Source organism: Polypterus senegalus, chromosome 10 (assembly GCF_016835505.1).
Source record: "Polypterus senegalus isolate Bchr_013 chromosome 10, ASM1683550v1, whole genome shotgun sequence".
NCBI lineage: Eukaryota > Metazoa > Chordata > Cladistia > Polypteriformes > Polypteridae > Polypterus > Polypterus senegalus.
Genome location: NC_053163.1, coordinates 34,739,874 through 34,754,506, shown reverse-complemented (window position 1 = coordinate 34,754,506; position 14,633 = coordinate 34,739,874). Strand labels below are relative to the sequence as shown.

The window sequence follows — 14,633 nt, the reverse complement described above, 5'->3', positions numbered from 1 at the left end:
CTACAATTTACCTAGAAAGCCTTTTATCAGATTAACTGAGCATGTCTTAAAAGATGAAATAACACCCTAGGCCATGGGGTGCTAAGCAGCTAATTGTCCAATTACTTTTAGTTCATTAAAATAGGGGGAACTACATAATTCAAATTTTGTGCAGTTTGTGTATCATGCCAGAGCACTTCTCTGATCTAGAAACCACTTCTCATTTATACAAAGATCAAAGCATGTAAAAACCATTTTCTCAATTAGACTAATTAAGTTAAATCTATCAAAATTGATATGATATAATTAACAGTAAAGAAAATGTCCATAAGCAAAGATAAAAAGGAGCGTAATATTTAAGTGTGTCCTGCAAGCTTGCTTATATATATATATATATATATATATATATATATATATTATATCTATATCTATATCTCCATATCTATATATCTATATATATATATATATATTATATGTATGTAAAGGAGTCAATTTGGAATGTATATGATATTTTTATCTTGAGAATTGCTTTTGACAAGTCCTTACGCTTTACTTCTCGATGGAATAATGCTATTAGAGAAGGCTTTTAAAAATACAACCAAATATAAAGGTACATGTGAAATTTGTCTTAATCAGAAAATGAGAAAACAGGATATGCATAACAAGCAGAAAATAATACTACAAATCCAGACAAGGTCTTTCTCATTTAAAACCAATGGTGAGCAAAGGTAGCTTGACAAGTTAAAATTTTTAAACCTGGTTTTGAAAATTGCTTTTAATATGAAATGTTCACCAGAAACATAAGTAAAATTTGCATTCTGTGCATGCAGATTAGCAAATTGACTAAGCACTTAACAGTTTATATAATACAATGATGCTGAAAAGTGCTGACCTTCTCCAGTTTTTGGTGAACATCAGCCCGTGCAGCTGTAATCTTCAGCTCCAGCTCAGCCTCATAATTTCCTTCTAGAAAACGACGACGTTTAGGTTCAGACACTACTTCAACATCATCGGAACAAGAGCGTTTCCTTTGTGTCGACATTTCTAGGACTTCTGTTTCTGGCTCTGCCTCTGGAGAGAGTTGAAAAAGTATCTTTTAAATCCAAGTAACAGTGTCTTATAGCACACAAAATCTAGTAAACAAGTACAATAATGAATTAAATAAATTACATTAAAATTTATTGGGGGGGTGGGGGTTAAATGGGTGTATTTACCAAGTTCAAGGTTACTTGAGGTTTTGGGTTCTTCCACAGTCTCAACCTCAGCAACTAAAAAAGGAAAATACAGCGTAAGGGTTGCCATCCAAGACATTCTGCATAATTTACAAGTTAGCAAATGCAGAAGAAAAAACCTTTAAGAACACAGGCCACCGACCATTAGCACTGCCTGTTTCTTCTGGAAGTGTGGCTGTTGACTGTACAGTATCCTTTTGTACTTCTTCACAATCCATTCTGTCTTTTTCACCCTCATCTTCATCACTCAGTACAAGAAATCCTTCACGAGGTACAAGGTCACTACTATCTTGTCGTGACGGAGATTGAGCAGGAGACAGTACATCTTCACTTGGGGGACTCGATGGAGACAAAGGGGCTGATGAAGAAGGGGCCAGCTTTTCTAGAATTGGAATAATTTCTTCACTGTCACCAGTTTCTGTTTCCATTGCTGTAGTGGATACAGAAGGGCCAGGGCTCCCAGCTTCTAATCTCTCAACAGAAGAGGCCTTTTCTTCAGTTTCACCATCAACATTCCTTTCATTCAGCTTATTCTTTACTAGAGAATCAGAGATATCCTCTGCGTTACCCTGAGAGTGAAAGGGGAAAAAAGTAATAAAAACTATGACTCACAAAGTGGCTAACTACCACATGTTCTTCAGTGACTTACAGAATCAAACAGATTCCTTCACAAATTATAAATAAATGTTAAACATGTAAAACAAAACAATACCATATTTTAAACAAACCAGCTTCCCCAATATCCCCAATTCTTACTTCCACGCTGCTTGAAATTGCAAGGTCTCCAATATCTTCTAATTGCGTAGGACTCTTATCTCTGTGCTCTACTTCTAAAGGCATTAGAAGGACAATGGGTGAAGGAGCTGGGGTAGGAGAGACAGACTTGACCTCAGGAACCTTTGATTCAAGAGAAGCCTCTTTGTTCTCTGCAGGTGAACCATCATCTGCCAGCTTCCCAGCATTCCCTTTATCCTCTATGGTCTTTATAGTTGTAGAATTTGTATCCTCCACCTCTCTCACATTTTCTGTAGTCTTTTCCTCCTCAGGCTGCTCCTGTACCACTTTGGCAGGAAGACTCTGGGAAACGCGTGCATCTTGTGGGCTTTCAGAATAAGGACTTGGCTCAGAGATGTCTTCATATAGTTCAGATTCAACTGTCTCTTTTTGATTGACGTTACCACTGGATGTTGGCTCTAACTCCTCCATTTCTTCAGACTCTTGGATATCTTCAGAAAGTGATTTTGGGGAGGAGGTGGCTTTATCGGCAACAGGAGAGTCTGGCTGCTCTAGGTCTCCATTTTCATTTGAGTTATGCTTGCCATTAACAAGTGGGGTAGAAGGGGTTGGGGGTGGTGTGGGGGCAGGAGATGGAGCCCCTGTAGTACCAGATTCCTCCACCACTCCCTGTCCCTGTTTTTGAAGAAATTCTTCCTTAGCCTTGTGCACAACTTCCAGCTGTTGTCGATCACTTGTTCTCATAGTTTTTCTAGCCTTGAAAATTTTCTTTTGGGGCTCTTCAACTGTTTCCATCTTTCACCTAATGTAAAGGAAGGATGTCAAGAAAAAAAAAAAAACAATGAGTTAAAAAAAAAAAAATTATAATTTTGAACTTTAATCCCTAAAAATGTGGTGTTTTAAACACCTGCAATTTTTGCAAAAAGTCTGAGCAAACTAGATTTAGACAAGAATAGAGAACATTAAAAGTATCAGCCTGCTATACTTTAGTAAAAAGTATGTTTTAAAATAACTGCTGTTTGAAAACATTTACAACCAATTAAATTTAACAATATTTTGGAAGTCTGGACATACAAATATGAATTTTCAATCTACCTATTCACAAGCAGTTGATAGTTTAGTCAAAGCTGACATGGCATAATAAATGCTATTTTTAGGAATACAGTATCCCTGTTTCATAAAAAAAAACAGTGTCTAAGATGAGTTCTCGGGACAGAGAGTACTAAACAAGCACTATATGATTTGCAGAGAAATATAAGCTAGTCAAGGTGCAGCAAATAATAAGTTCCCTATAATAACAGCTAGGTTGAGCATGCAAGGAATTAGATAATCACATCTAGTCCATGTCATAAACTGTTATGTTTTTTTTTTTTCCCCCAACAATTTGTGTGTCACATTAGTAGTTGATTTTATTAAAAAAAAAAAAAAGGTTTGTCTGTCTATTGATATATATGCAACAAACTTAAAGGGGGAATACATTATTTTGATGAAATAAAAGCAAGGAGGCACCAAATCCTTCTAAAAATAGCAAAACAAGACAACTGCATATAATTTACTCTTTTTTATTTCTTAAAATATATATCCATGTTATCACTGCTGTAAATTTAATTGCATCACTTGAAAAGAATAAAGATATTTAACTCTGAAAAAAGTGATATAATGGTCACCTTCACTTACTACATATAACTAAAATATACTAGTACTGACACCTTCTTAACTGTTGGGGTAATCATTACAAAAACGTAGACCATGACAAATCTTGTTGTCAGATATCATTATTCCCTTTTACAAGAAATGAATCATAAAAATATGGAACACACAGGTGTCATTTATTAATTATTTAATTTCAATCTTTGTGAATGTATCAATTTAAAAGTAACAGGGTTTTTGTCACAGGAAAGGGGTGCTCACAATGTATATTACTACTAAAATAACATTGTTAAATGTGCATATATATTGTGGCTTACATACATGCATAAACATTATGGAAACAATAACTTCAGTATACCTTAATTTAAAATTAAATCTATCCATCCTTGGAACAACCTGCACTAAAATAAAACCGGTCATTCACCATACAATTCTTAAACAATTTATTTTTTAATTTACAACATATATCTAGTGATCTGTTTAATAAAGAGAAACAGTGTAAAACACATTATTAGTATAGCACAACAGCTTGTAATACTGTTGCCTAATCATCAAGGTTATAAGCATGAGACGCTTTTCTACAGCGACTAGGTACTGACATAAAATGCCACAAGCAGTAGCTAAGGATCCTGTTCAAAATGGCACCTATAAAGAATATTTAAACAATTTGTGAATCACACAACTTAATGATAAGGAACATGGAGTCACACTCTTCAAATCTCAAATGATTATACTGAATATTAGATTTTTTGAAAGACGTTCTTAACTCTGGCGGTAACGATAAGTGAATGCTTACTCTATCAGTTTGGTGATGATGCAGAATATCTTTTGATATGGTCAAAGCATTTGTGATGTACTGAACAAGCACTTTATAAGAAGTGGTGTGTAATAGTACAAAGTTGGTTTTTTTCTTCATTTTTTCATTCGTTTAATGAAAGGCTCATACCAAATATCCAAATTCACAGATTGATTAAGTTCAACAAATCAAAAATTTTTACTTTCTTGGATCATCATCACATCACACACATAGTGTACTCTTTTAGTTAACTACTTCAGTCCTTTTGAACGTGTAGTACTGACTAAATGAAAAATGAACTGGTAAAATTAAGGAAATAACGAAAAGAAAATACGTTTATTACAGAGAAAGGCAAGCAGTAATATCTAGCAAGATGCCTTTTAATCGAATTTTACATGAAACTATGTTGGGAAGCAGAGTTACTTAGAACAGGTTCCGGAACAAACAATACCTGCTTTCAGATTATTCTCCTATATTTTTCATACATTTACAAATACTTCTTTACATAATTATGATTAGTGAAATATGAAATTCTATGTTCATACACAAAATAAGAACAAATTTTTAAAAAATCGAAATATTTTAGTATCGAAATGTATACACATTTTAACATTGTGTTTTTATAATAAATGATGCATCAGTAGAATTCTTAAGGGAAACTGGAAAAATGTCAGTATATTAAACTAATAAGATGACAGAAGTACCTTAAGTACACACATACATATATACTATATCTATCTATATGTATATTTTAAAACTTTGTAATTTACAATACAAGTTCTAAAGTGGCATATTACAGAAAATCTAACTCTTCCCCCTTATTTTAAATGACTTATTAAATAATTAAAATCTGTCTATAGCCTCCTCTATTATGCAAGAAGCATGTTAGTGAAATGAGTAAATGTAAAAACCTGGCATTCTCTGCTTTTCTAAAAGAGTAACTTTCTTCCAATAAGTTCTAAAGTGGCATATCACAGAAAATCTAACTCTTCCCCCTTATATTAAATGACTTATTAAATAATTAAAATCTGTCTATAGCCTTCTCTATTATGCAAGAAGCATGTTAGTGAAATGAGTAAATGTAAAAACCTGGCATTCTCTGCTTTTCTAAAAGCGTAACTTTCTTCCAATTTCTCAGCAGCTAAAGCTGCAGTAGTTGTTCAAGATGGTTCCCAGAAAAGAAAATCAAACATAAGAGGGCACCACAAACTGTCTTTACTTTCAATAAAAGCTATGAATTAAGTCTTAACTTTTCCTTAAAACATTCTACTCAGTTTCTTTAGGACAATTTTGTAAGGGATTTTAAATTACTTTAGAAACAACCTTGAATGAGAAAAGAGCAGATATGGGAGCATTACACTTGGGAAAGATACAAGTGAAATCACATTTCTGATGCCTTTTTTCCTAGGCCCGTCCAAATAAAATAACCACTCAAATGTTGCACTACAGAGCAATAGCCTGAGACAAACATATACACTGGACTTTTTTTTTTTTAAGTTTCAAAAAGAGCATGGGAGAAAACAATGTGTCAGCTCGCTCCCATGCTCCTGCTCCCCATCCGTAACATCCTGTCCTCACTCTTCCCAGCTGGTTAGCAAACTGCAGTAGAAAGCCATTCTGCTCAGTGATGTAGGTATGGCATAATCACATTCAGTAATGCTGGAAAGAAAATGGTGAAAATTTCAAAATATTAAACAAAAGGTTAAAAGCAAAGGCTGTACTTATTAGAGTAATAATTAGAGTAAAGCACCAGCACAATTACAACATATACTATATCAAATAAGATTTTTTTTTTTTTTTTTGTTATTTAGCCTGGATAATTTTAAAACAATATGCAATGCCAATTTTTTTTTTCGTTAAACACTCTCTGGCAATGTCATACAGGGCCTCGCAAGGGGCCTAAAACTGTTGCCCAGGTTAGACACATTGGCGCAACCAGTAGCTTGTCCACTTTGGTGCAAGATGACAGAAGTGAGTTAGCACAAATGCTTTACTGCCACACAACTCAGTTTAAAATGTGCAGTACTGCAATGTTCTGCAAATTATCCCCATATTTAAACTGCTGAATTATCTCCATATTAAAATGTCAAACTTTTTTGTTTTGGGATCTTTACCAATGAAGATGATTCAGAAGGGGAAGAGCAGGAAACAAAAGCAGCAAACAGATTTGAACTGAAATGATTCGGATGGGACACCAAAGTGTATACATACCTAAAATGGAGTCCCTCTTAGCCATGCTCTCATCCTGTCTGCTCTTTCTTATAGCAAACAGAATAAGCCCACATGCATGCTGTTAACTCAAGTAGGAAAAATTTGCATAGACTCTCTTCATTGGGTAATACTTGATGGGTCATGTGAAGCTAGAGTTGAGCAGCTCTAAAAATCAGCCAATATAAGCACTAGTTTGACGGGCTGCCCTGGCAACAGGCATTCAGTGAAGCATGAGGAGGAGGCGGGTATAGAAGAGGGTGGGGGGTGCTATATGAGTGTGTGTGTGAGAGAGTGTGTGGCAGAAAGGGATAGAAGAGGGAGAGGTACATCTAAAGTAGTATTCTGAAATGAACACTAGCAGATGGAGTTTGCATGCTTTATGCATATATCAGAGGGACAAAATAACACTAAGCAAAAGTGTGGGTTCACTTACAGTTAGATGCAGTGCTGGTGTAACTTGTCATAATAAGAGGTACTAAGACAATCACAACACACACCCCTCCATTTTAAAAAAATTGCACAGTATAAGGTGCAAAACTAGAGAACATTCTTCTTGAAAAGCCACCGCCTTTATTTAATTTTATTTAGGTAAAAAAAAAAAAACAGAAAAAAAAAAACAAATTTTACATCGCAATCTACATATTAAAAACATAAAAATTAAAATACAAAAAATTCAAGGTGCATAATCAAAAAAGGAAGTATTTTAAGGGAGCCAGCTAAAAGTAACCTTGTCTTTCATTTATAAAGAATTGATTACAAGACTTAAAAAATAAGGCACCTCAAAATCTCACTCAGATTTACTGGTGATCAACAAAAACAACTAATTAAAATGCTTAATCATTAAAAATTTATAGCAAATTTACAATGCTAATAATTATGAAATCATTGTTGGAAATACAATCAAAGGATAAAGATATTTTTAATCCACAGTCTGAACACCACTTTGCTTATAAATGTCCATAGACAACTTCAGGTAGATGCACTACACATCGAAAATAATGAAGCAAGAAGAATCTCCTTCATAGTGAGCATGCACACAGCAGCTAAAAGTGTCTCCAATTTCATGTCTACACTCAAGCCTGAATAACAAAAAACACTCCCTACATGTAACCAAAATTTTTCAGATTGGATTTAGACCACTTTATATGTGGTACTAAATCTCATACAGATGTAGTGACTTGTGTGTGACCTACATCTGAAAGCTTGCACTGAAATAATCTGGTAATCAACACGTCCCAAATGATTTTACATCTTTTGTGAATATTAAAAAAACTGGACATACCCTATGTATAATTTGAAGGGGAAATTAAATTAATTCCCTTTATACCACAATGAAGAAGTTTGGTTAACTTGTTTAATTAATATAGTAACTGGGAAAAGGTAAACCAGAAACAGAAAACAACACATTTTAATCAAGAGAGAGCAGAATAAATAAAATACATGGATATCACAGTTACTCAGTGTGTCTCTCATCAATAGAGACCATACAGCACATGCCATGCAGAAATTTATACAATTTAAATTTTTCTTAAACAGTAAATAGTATACCTTACAAATAAACAAAAAGAATTTTAAACATACTGATAATCCTTTGACTGGTGTGAACAAAAAACAGAATAGAGTAATTCTGTAAAAACAATCCTACATCTTCCTACAAGTTGGTTCTAACTACATTCTCTAATGGTGACCAAGTAAAAAGGGATCAGTAACATAATGTGAGGCTGAGGTGTCACCTGCTGCCCTTAGATCCCAATCCAGGGGGTTCGTCATGAGGTAGGTGCAGCAATGTGCTGTAATCAGTGCATGCTCCCAACCTACATAATACTGACAGAAACATTTTTTTTAATCTTTAACTGAATTTATTAGAAGCATGTAACATTCCAAACAATCAAGTCAAATTTAATAAAAAATTCAATTCAAAACCCAACCCAAGAGAAAGAGAGGAAGGCCAACAGCCCAAGTAAAACTCTGCAAGTAGTAAAGAGGGAAAGGAGTCATTTGCCTCAATATAAATACTTATTCTAAAATGTTACTGATTAGATCCTGATAGGCTTTGAACAGATCCTCTAAGTGAGAATCTGATTTTTTCCTATTTCAAACAAAATACAACAGTAGTTACCCACTGACTTAAAAGGGGTGTGCTAGGATTCTTCTACTTGAGCAAGGTACGTCTACGTGCTAATAGTGAAGTAAAGGCAATTACAGTACGTCTTTCTCCACTTCAAGACTATCTAGGAGTACACCAAACATAGCTATTAATGGATTAGGAGTGATTGTGCAACTATGGCTGTCTGAATGGCAGTTAAAAAGTTTTGTCCAGAATGATGTTAATTTGGTACACGCACAAACCATGTGGCCTAGTGAGGCTGGAGCTCGATTGCAATGTTCGCAGGTTGGATCTTGCCCTGGAAACATTTTGGACAATTTTAAACAAGACTAGGGGGGCTCCGCCCCCTGCTTGCTTCACTCGCCAAGCCCTGTGTTTGTTTAATCGGATATACAATTTTAAAAGCTTTTTTTTTTTTTTTTTTCCTTCTTTGGAATCATTGCTTTAACTGTTGCGGGACCGCAGAATCTCATAGCATATGGTCCATAATTGTGTAAATCTAGGTTTTGTGCACTGAATGATGCGAAGGCGAAAAGACTTTGTATTGTGCTCTTTGCCTTTTATTTCTGACGTCGCTTTGTCCTGCTATTTTTTCAATTACACCTGGTTCTGATGATTAATTACCTTTTGTCTGTGCTAATGCGATATTTACTATCTTTTATTTTGATACTGTAGCGACTGACGTAATAAAGTGTCACAAAAGTTCCACGTGAACAATTGCCGACTTTGTAACCCCAAACACAACTTTCTAGCACCCTCTTCAACGCCAACTCCCTCGGGTCTTGCACCCCCTTACCACATAAATCAATATCCCATTATCAGTCTTCGGTGCTGTACTCTGCCCTCCCTCAATCAGACGTAACAGTCACTTAAAACAAAATAAGGCTTGAACTTGGCTGGGACACTATAATACTTTCGAATTTTACTGCTTTTACTTTAAAGCTTCATTAAAAACAATACTTTGGAATTACCTTTTCTTCCATATTGCATTGAATTTTGATTCCGTCTTTGGAGACACATTGTGACAACGCAACGTATAACTGCCCGTGAGTGAATATTGTTTCTGTTTCTCTAATAAATAATCTTGACTTTATCTAATGTTTGTTCCTGTGATTTGTTAATTGTCATAGCAAAAGCTATTCTCATGGTAAACTGTAAACATTTTAATATGAATGTCATATCACGATCTCCCTTGGTGTATATTGTTATTTGTGGAATATATTCATTACCTTTCTTGTCACCTGTTAAAATTTACATCGCTTCTCCGTGATCATAAATATACACCTGACCGAATTGTGTATTCTTTGTAATGAAACATGTTGTTGCTTTGACTGGTGTGGGAGCACATATTCTCATAGCATATGATCCATTATTGTGTAAATCCATGTTTTATGCATTGAATGATGCAAAGGCGAAAAGACTTTGCTTTCCACTCTTTTCCTTTTATTTCTGACCTTGATTTGTCCTCCTATTTTTTCCATAACACCTGGTTCTGATGATTAATTACCTTTGAGCTGATGAGATCTCTACTATGTTTTTTTGATACCGCAGCGACTGACATAATAAAGTGTCACAAATGTTCTACTTGAACAATCGCCGTCTTCGTAACCACAAACACAACTATCTAGCACCCGCCCCCCACCGCATCAATCAGTACCCTACTATCAGTCTTCTGTGCTGTATTCCACCCTCCATCAATTGGACCTAACAGTGACTTAAAACAAATAAAGGCTTCAGCTTGGCTGGGACGTTACAATACTTTCGAATTTCACTGCTTTCATATTCTGTACCTTTCTCTGCATGTTTATCCCGCCATTGTTTGTTTGAGCCTTTATAATTCCACTGCTTTCATACTGTTTTATCTGCCTTTTTTCTCTCCCAAAGGTCTCTTTTCTGCACGCTGCTCTTTCTTCTTTGCTGAGAGCACAGGATCTGTGTGTGGTACCGCTGGCTGTGCTCTTATTTGATAAGAAGAGCATGTCTTTCAAGAAGCTCATATTCTACATCCCCACGAGAAGTCCCTGGGACAATCTCTTGGCACCAAGACTCATGTTTACGGTCCCCACGAGACGCTTCGTGGCCAGTCTTTTTTATCTTGTGTGTCTTTTAAATGTCTTCTTAGAACTTCCGAGAAGATCACGTATCATCGCCCTGGAAATTTCCTTTCCAGGATTTTTTTTTATATATAGAGAGATAGATATGCTCAATAAAAGATTTTAAGTGAATAATTATATATTATAGTTGAATGCTTTGCGCATATGGAGCTAAAATGCAGGAACATTCTAGACACAGGGCCTAACTAAGAACTCAGTCTTTAGCAGAAATTGAGCTCAACAGTGGCCAAGTACAAAAAGCCTCCCTACCAAATTAAAACAATTGATATAATATTGAGAGGAAGATGACTCAAGTTAATACCAATTGTACAATATGACATCCATGAGATTACTCCCTTAAGGCTATCAATTGCTTCACAGTTTTTGATGGTTTGCCTCAAGGACTGTTTTACAAAGAGACTCATGCAGACATTGAGCATTTACCTTGACATTCTTAAATAGTTAAATACGTCAAAACTCTCTACTTCATCATCCCACCAATCTGGGATTCATTTCTCAAGTAAAAGGTCTTTACAAAAAGAGATGACATTGATAACTTATGCAACAACTACAATCTCTAATTTTTGATTTCTCTCCCTTGCTATCATGAGCTGACAAATTTGCAGATGGTCTCCATGGAAAACAATTGTACCAATTAGTGCGGCAACCCTGTTGGTGGAATTCACTGTAGGCTATTAGGTCATATTTGTTTGATATATTGATTTTACTCATTTGCGGACATGGGCCACATCCAAGACGGATATCTCTATCTTACACGAGCCAAAACTCGAAACTGAATTGAGTTGGTTTTAGTCGCAGTTTGAATGTAGTTGGAGAGATATCTCTCTATTATAAAAAAAATCCTGGGGAGAAACACTAGGGATACGAGACGTGATCTTCACGTTAAGATCACGGAAGACACTTAAAAGACCCACGAGACGAAAGAGAATGGCAGGGACCTTAAACATGAGACATTGTGCCAAGACACTGACCCAGGACCGTCTCACGATGACGTAGAACATGAGATTCTTGCAAGACAGCCCTACTTACAATCAATATCAAATAAGACAGGCAGCAAAACACTCAGTCGTGTAAACTAAGGCTTTGGGCACACACAGATCTGGGGACTCAGCGCATATAAGGACAATACGTTATAAATGAAACGTAGATGAATTAGCAAAGAAGAAAGCGTGGAGAAAAGAGACTCAAAAGCGTTAGGAGAGAAAAAAGAGCAAAAAAGAAAAAGAATAATCTAGGTGCAAATTTAGAAAATAAGGAAAGTAATTATCAGCCCGGAACAAGTGGAATTGAAACAAAGCACGTCCAATTGGGCTCAGAATTAAAAGACAAAGTAGAACTTCATAAAGACGTTCACAAACGCTATATACATGCAGAGAAGGTTAGAGATTATGAAAGCAGTGGAATTCGAAAGCCTCAACAAAAGAAAAAAAAATGGCATGATACACATGTGAAGAAAGTTAAAGAATATGGAAGTAGGAAAATTAGAAATTATTACTCGGAGAAATAACAAAAAGGCAAATAGAGATTGAATATATGGACACAGGTGATATGTCAGAAGTATGTAAATATTGCAAGGTTTTGAAGTCTAAGTCAGAGAATTTCAAAAATGGAGCTTACCTCACATGCATTTATTGGTTACTTCGCAAAAAAAAAAAATTATTAACTGCTGATGATGAAGATCGCTTTGTCTGTGCTGAAATTCCAAACAGAGAAACCTATCCTGAATTATGGTACAAAGTCATTAAGCACATGTCTCACTGACCTCATTTATAAGATTCAGCATATTGGGACTCGAAAGATTCTGAATACTGTTTTTACAGAAGATCTGAAATAAAAGTGAAACTAATGAAATAGCAACAATTCAAAGAAAAAAAATCTTAAAAGTGTGTATCTGGAAAACCAAACACAGAGGTTGACGTTCGCAGCATGGGGCGAAGCCCCCTAGTAATAAAAATTGATCTCTGCATTTAAATTTTGGTTAAGTCATTCATTTTTTTTTTTCGTTTTATGCAGTATGAAAATGGAAAGTAACTGTAAAATGTGTTAAACATGCAAACATATTTAAACAACTATGCTCTCACAGCTTGACTTTCAAAATGTTTCCAGAGGCTTGTTGGATAAAAAAGAAGAAAAACATTCAGGCTCTACGTCTATGTCTACATGTATATACAAGTATCTATTGCCTACATATAATGTAAATACTGCAAACATATCTACTTTCATAGTCTTTGTTTGTAATGAAAAAAACAACAGATGTTATTTTATAAGAATGACACATATCAGCATCTCTAACAGAAATATGAAGCTTTGAAAAATTTTCAAGGATTATTTAAAATGATTTGCAACAGAAGATGATACGGCTTCCAGACTTCTATCAATTAAGTCAGAGAAAACAACTTTTTTCTGTATACTTTTGTCATTGTGGGGTGTGGGAAAATGTCAGTGATATCCAAATACAGAAACATCATAAAAAAGACAAAGCAAAAAAACAAGTCAAGTCAGAAATGACACAAAGACACAGAAACTGACAAGATCTTGAAAGCTAATTTACCAAATTTGAACATCTTGCATTTGGCATAAAGTGGTGTGGAGAATTAGAGTGTACAGTGCTGAAAGTCTGCCTCTAATACAGTATAACGCAGTTATTAATAAACCACACTAAATAATGATACATTGAACATCATAAAATCAGTAATGCTTAGCCATTCATGCAGGAATAGAGTGCAGCCCAGGTATTCTGTGAGTCAGGCTACTGCATAAATTACGTATTTGCTGCACAACTCAAAATTGCAAATCTGTAATCACAAAAATGAAGAAATACAGTGATACACAACAAATTAAAATTTAAAGTGCATCCTTTAAAGCTGCTGAACAAATCACATACAGTGGAGGAAATAATTATTTGACCCCTCACTGATTTTGTAAGTTTGTCCAATGACAAAGAAATGAAAAGTCTCAAAACAGTATCATTTCAATGGTAGGTTTATTTCAACAGTGGCAGATTGCACATCAAAAGGAAAATTGAAAAAATAACTTTAAGTAAAAGATAGAAATTGATTTGCATTTCATTGAGGGAAATAAGTTTTTGAATCCCTACCAACCATTAAGAGTTCTGGCTCCCACAGAGTGGTTAGACACTTCTACTCAATTAGTCACCCTCATTAAGGACACCTGTCTTAACTAGTCACCTGTATAAAAGACACCTGTCCACAGAATCAATCAATCAAGCAGACTCCACACTCTACAACATGGGAAAGACCAAAGAGCTGTCCAAGGATGTCAGAGACAAAATTGTAGACCTGCACAAGGCTGGAATGGGCTACAAAACCATTAGCAAGAAGCTGGGAGAGAAGGTGACAACTGTTGGTGCGATTGTTCGAAAATGGAAGGAGCACAAAATGACCATCAATCGACCTCGCTCTGGGGCTCCACGCAAGATCTCACCTCGTGGGGTGTCAATGGTTCTGAGAAAGGTGAAAAAGAATCCTAGAACTACATGGGAGGAGTTAGTTAATGACCTCAAATTAGCAGGGACCACAGTCACCAAGAAAACCATTGGAAACACATTACACCCAATGGATTAAAATCCTGCAGGGCTCGCAAGGTCCCCTGCTCAAGAAGGCACATGTGCAGGCCGTCTGAAGTTTGCCAATGAACACCTGAATGATTCAGAGAGTGACTGGGAGAAGGTGCTGTGGTCTGATGAGACCAAAATAGAGCTCTTTGGCATTAACTCAACTCGCTGTGTTTGGAGGAAGAAAAATGCTGCCTATGACCCCCAAAACACCGTCAAGCATGGGGGTGGAAAC

At 35.6% G+C, this 14,633-nt stretch overlaps 1 protein-coding gene across 14 annotated transcripts in view; it reads right to left on the bottom strand.

The window, feature by feature from the left end:
- The window catches only part of LOC120537069 (activating transcription factor 7 interacting protein), a 178,107-nt gene that overhangs the window by 23,295 nt on the left and 140,179 nt on the right, over window positions 1-14,633 (bottom strand). For 8 of the 14 annotated variants that reach the window (XM_039765699.1, XM_039765697.1, XM_039765698.1 and 5 more), the window contains 4 exons: window positions 1,968-2,748; window positions 1,354-1,780; window positions 1,194-1,247; window positions 872-1,050 (listed from right to left, as the gene is read on the bottom strand). In XM_039765699.1, the coding sequence (XP_039621633.1) occupies window positions 872-1,050; window positions 1,194-1,247; window positions 1,354-1,780; window positions 1,968-2,741 (1,434 nt within the window). In that variant the 5' untranslated portion in view covers window positions 2,742-2,748. The other 6 variants (XM_039765688.1, XM_039765692.1, XM_039765693.1 and 3 more) reach the window with 6 other exon arrangements.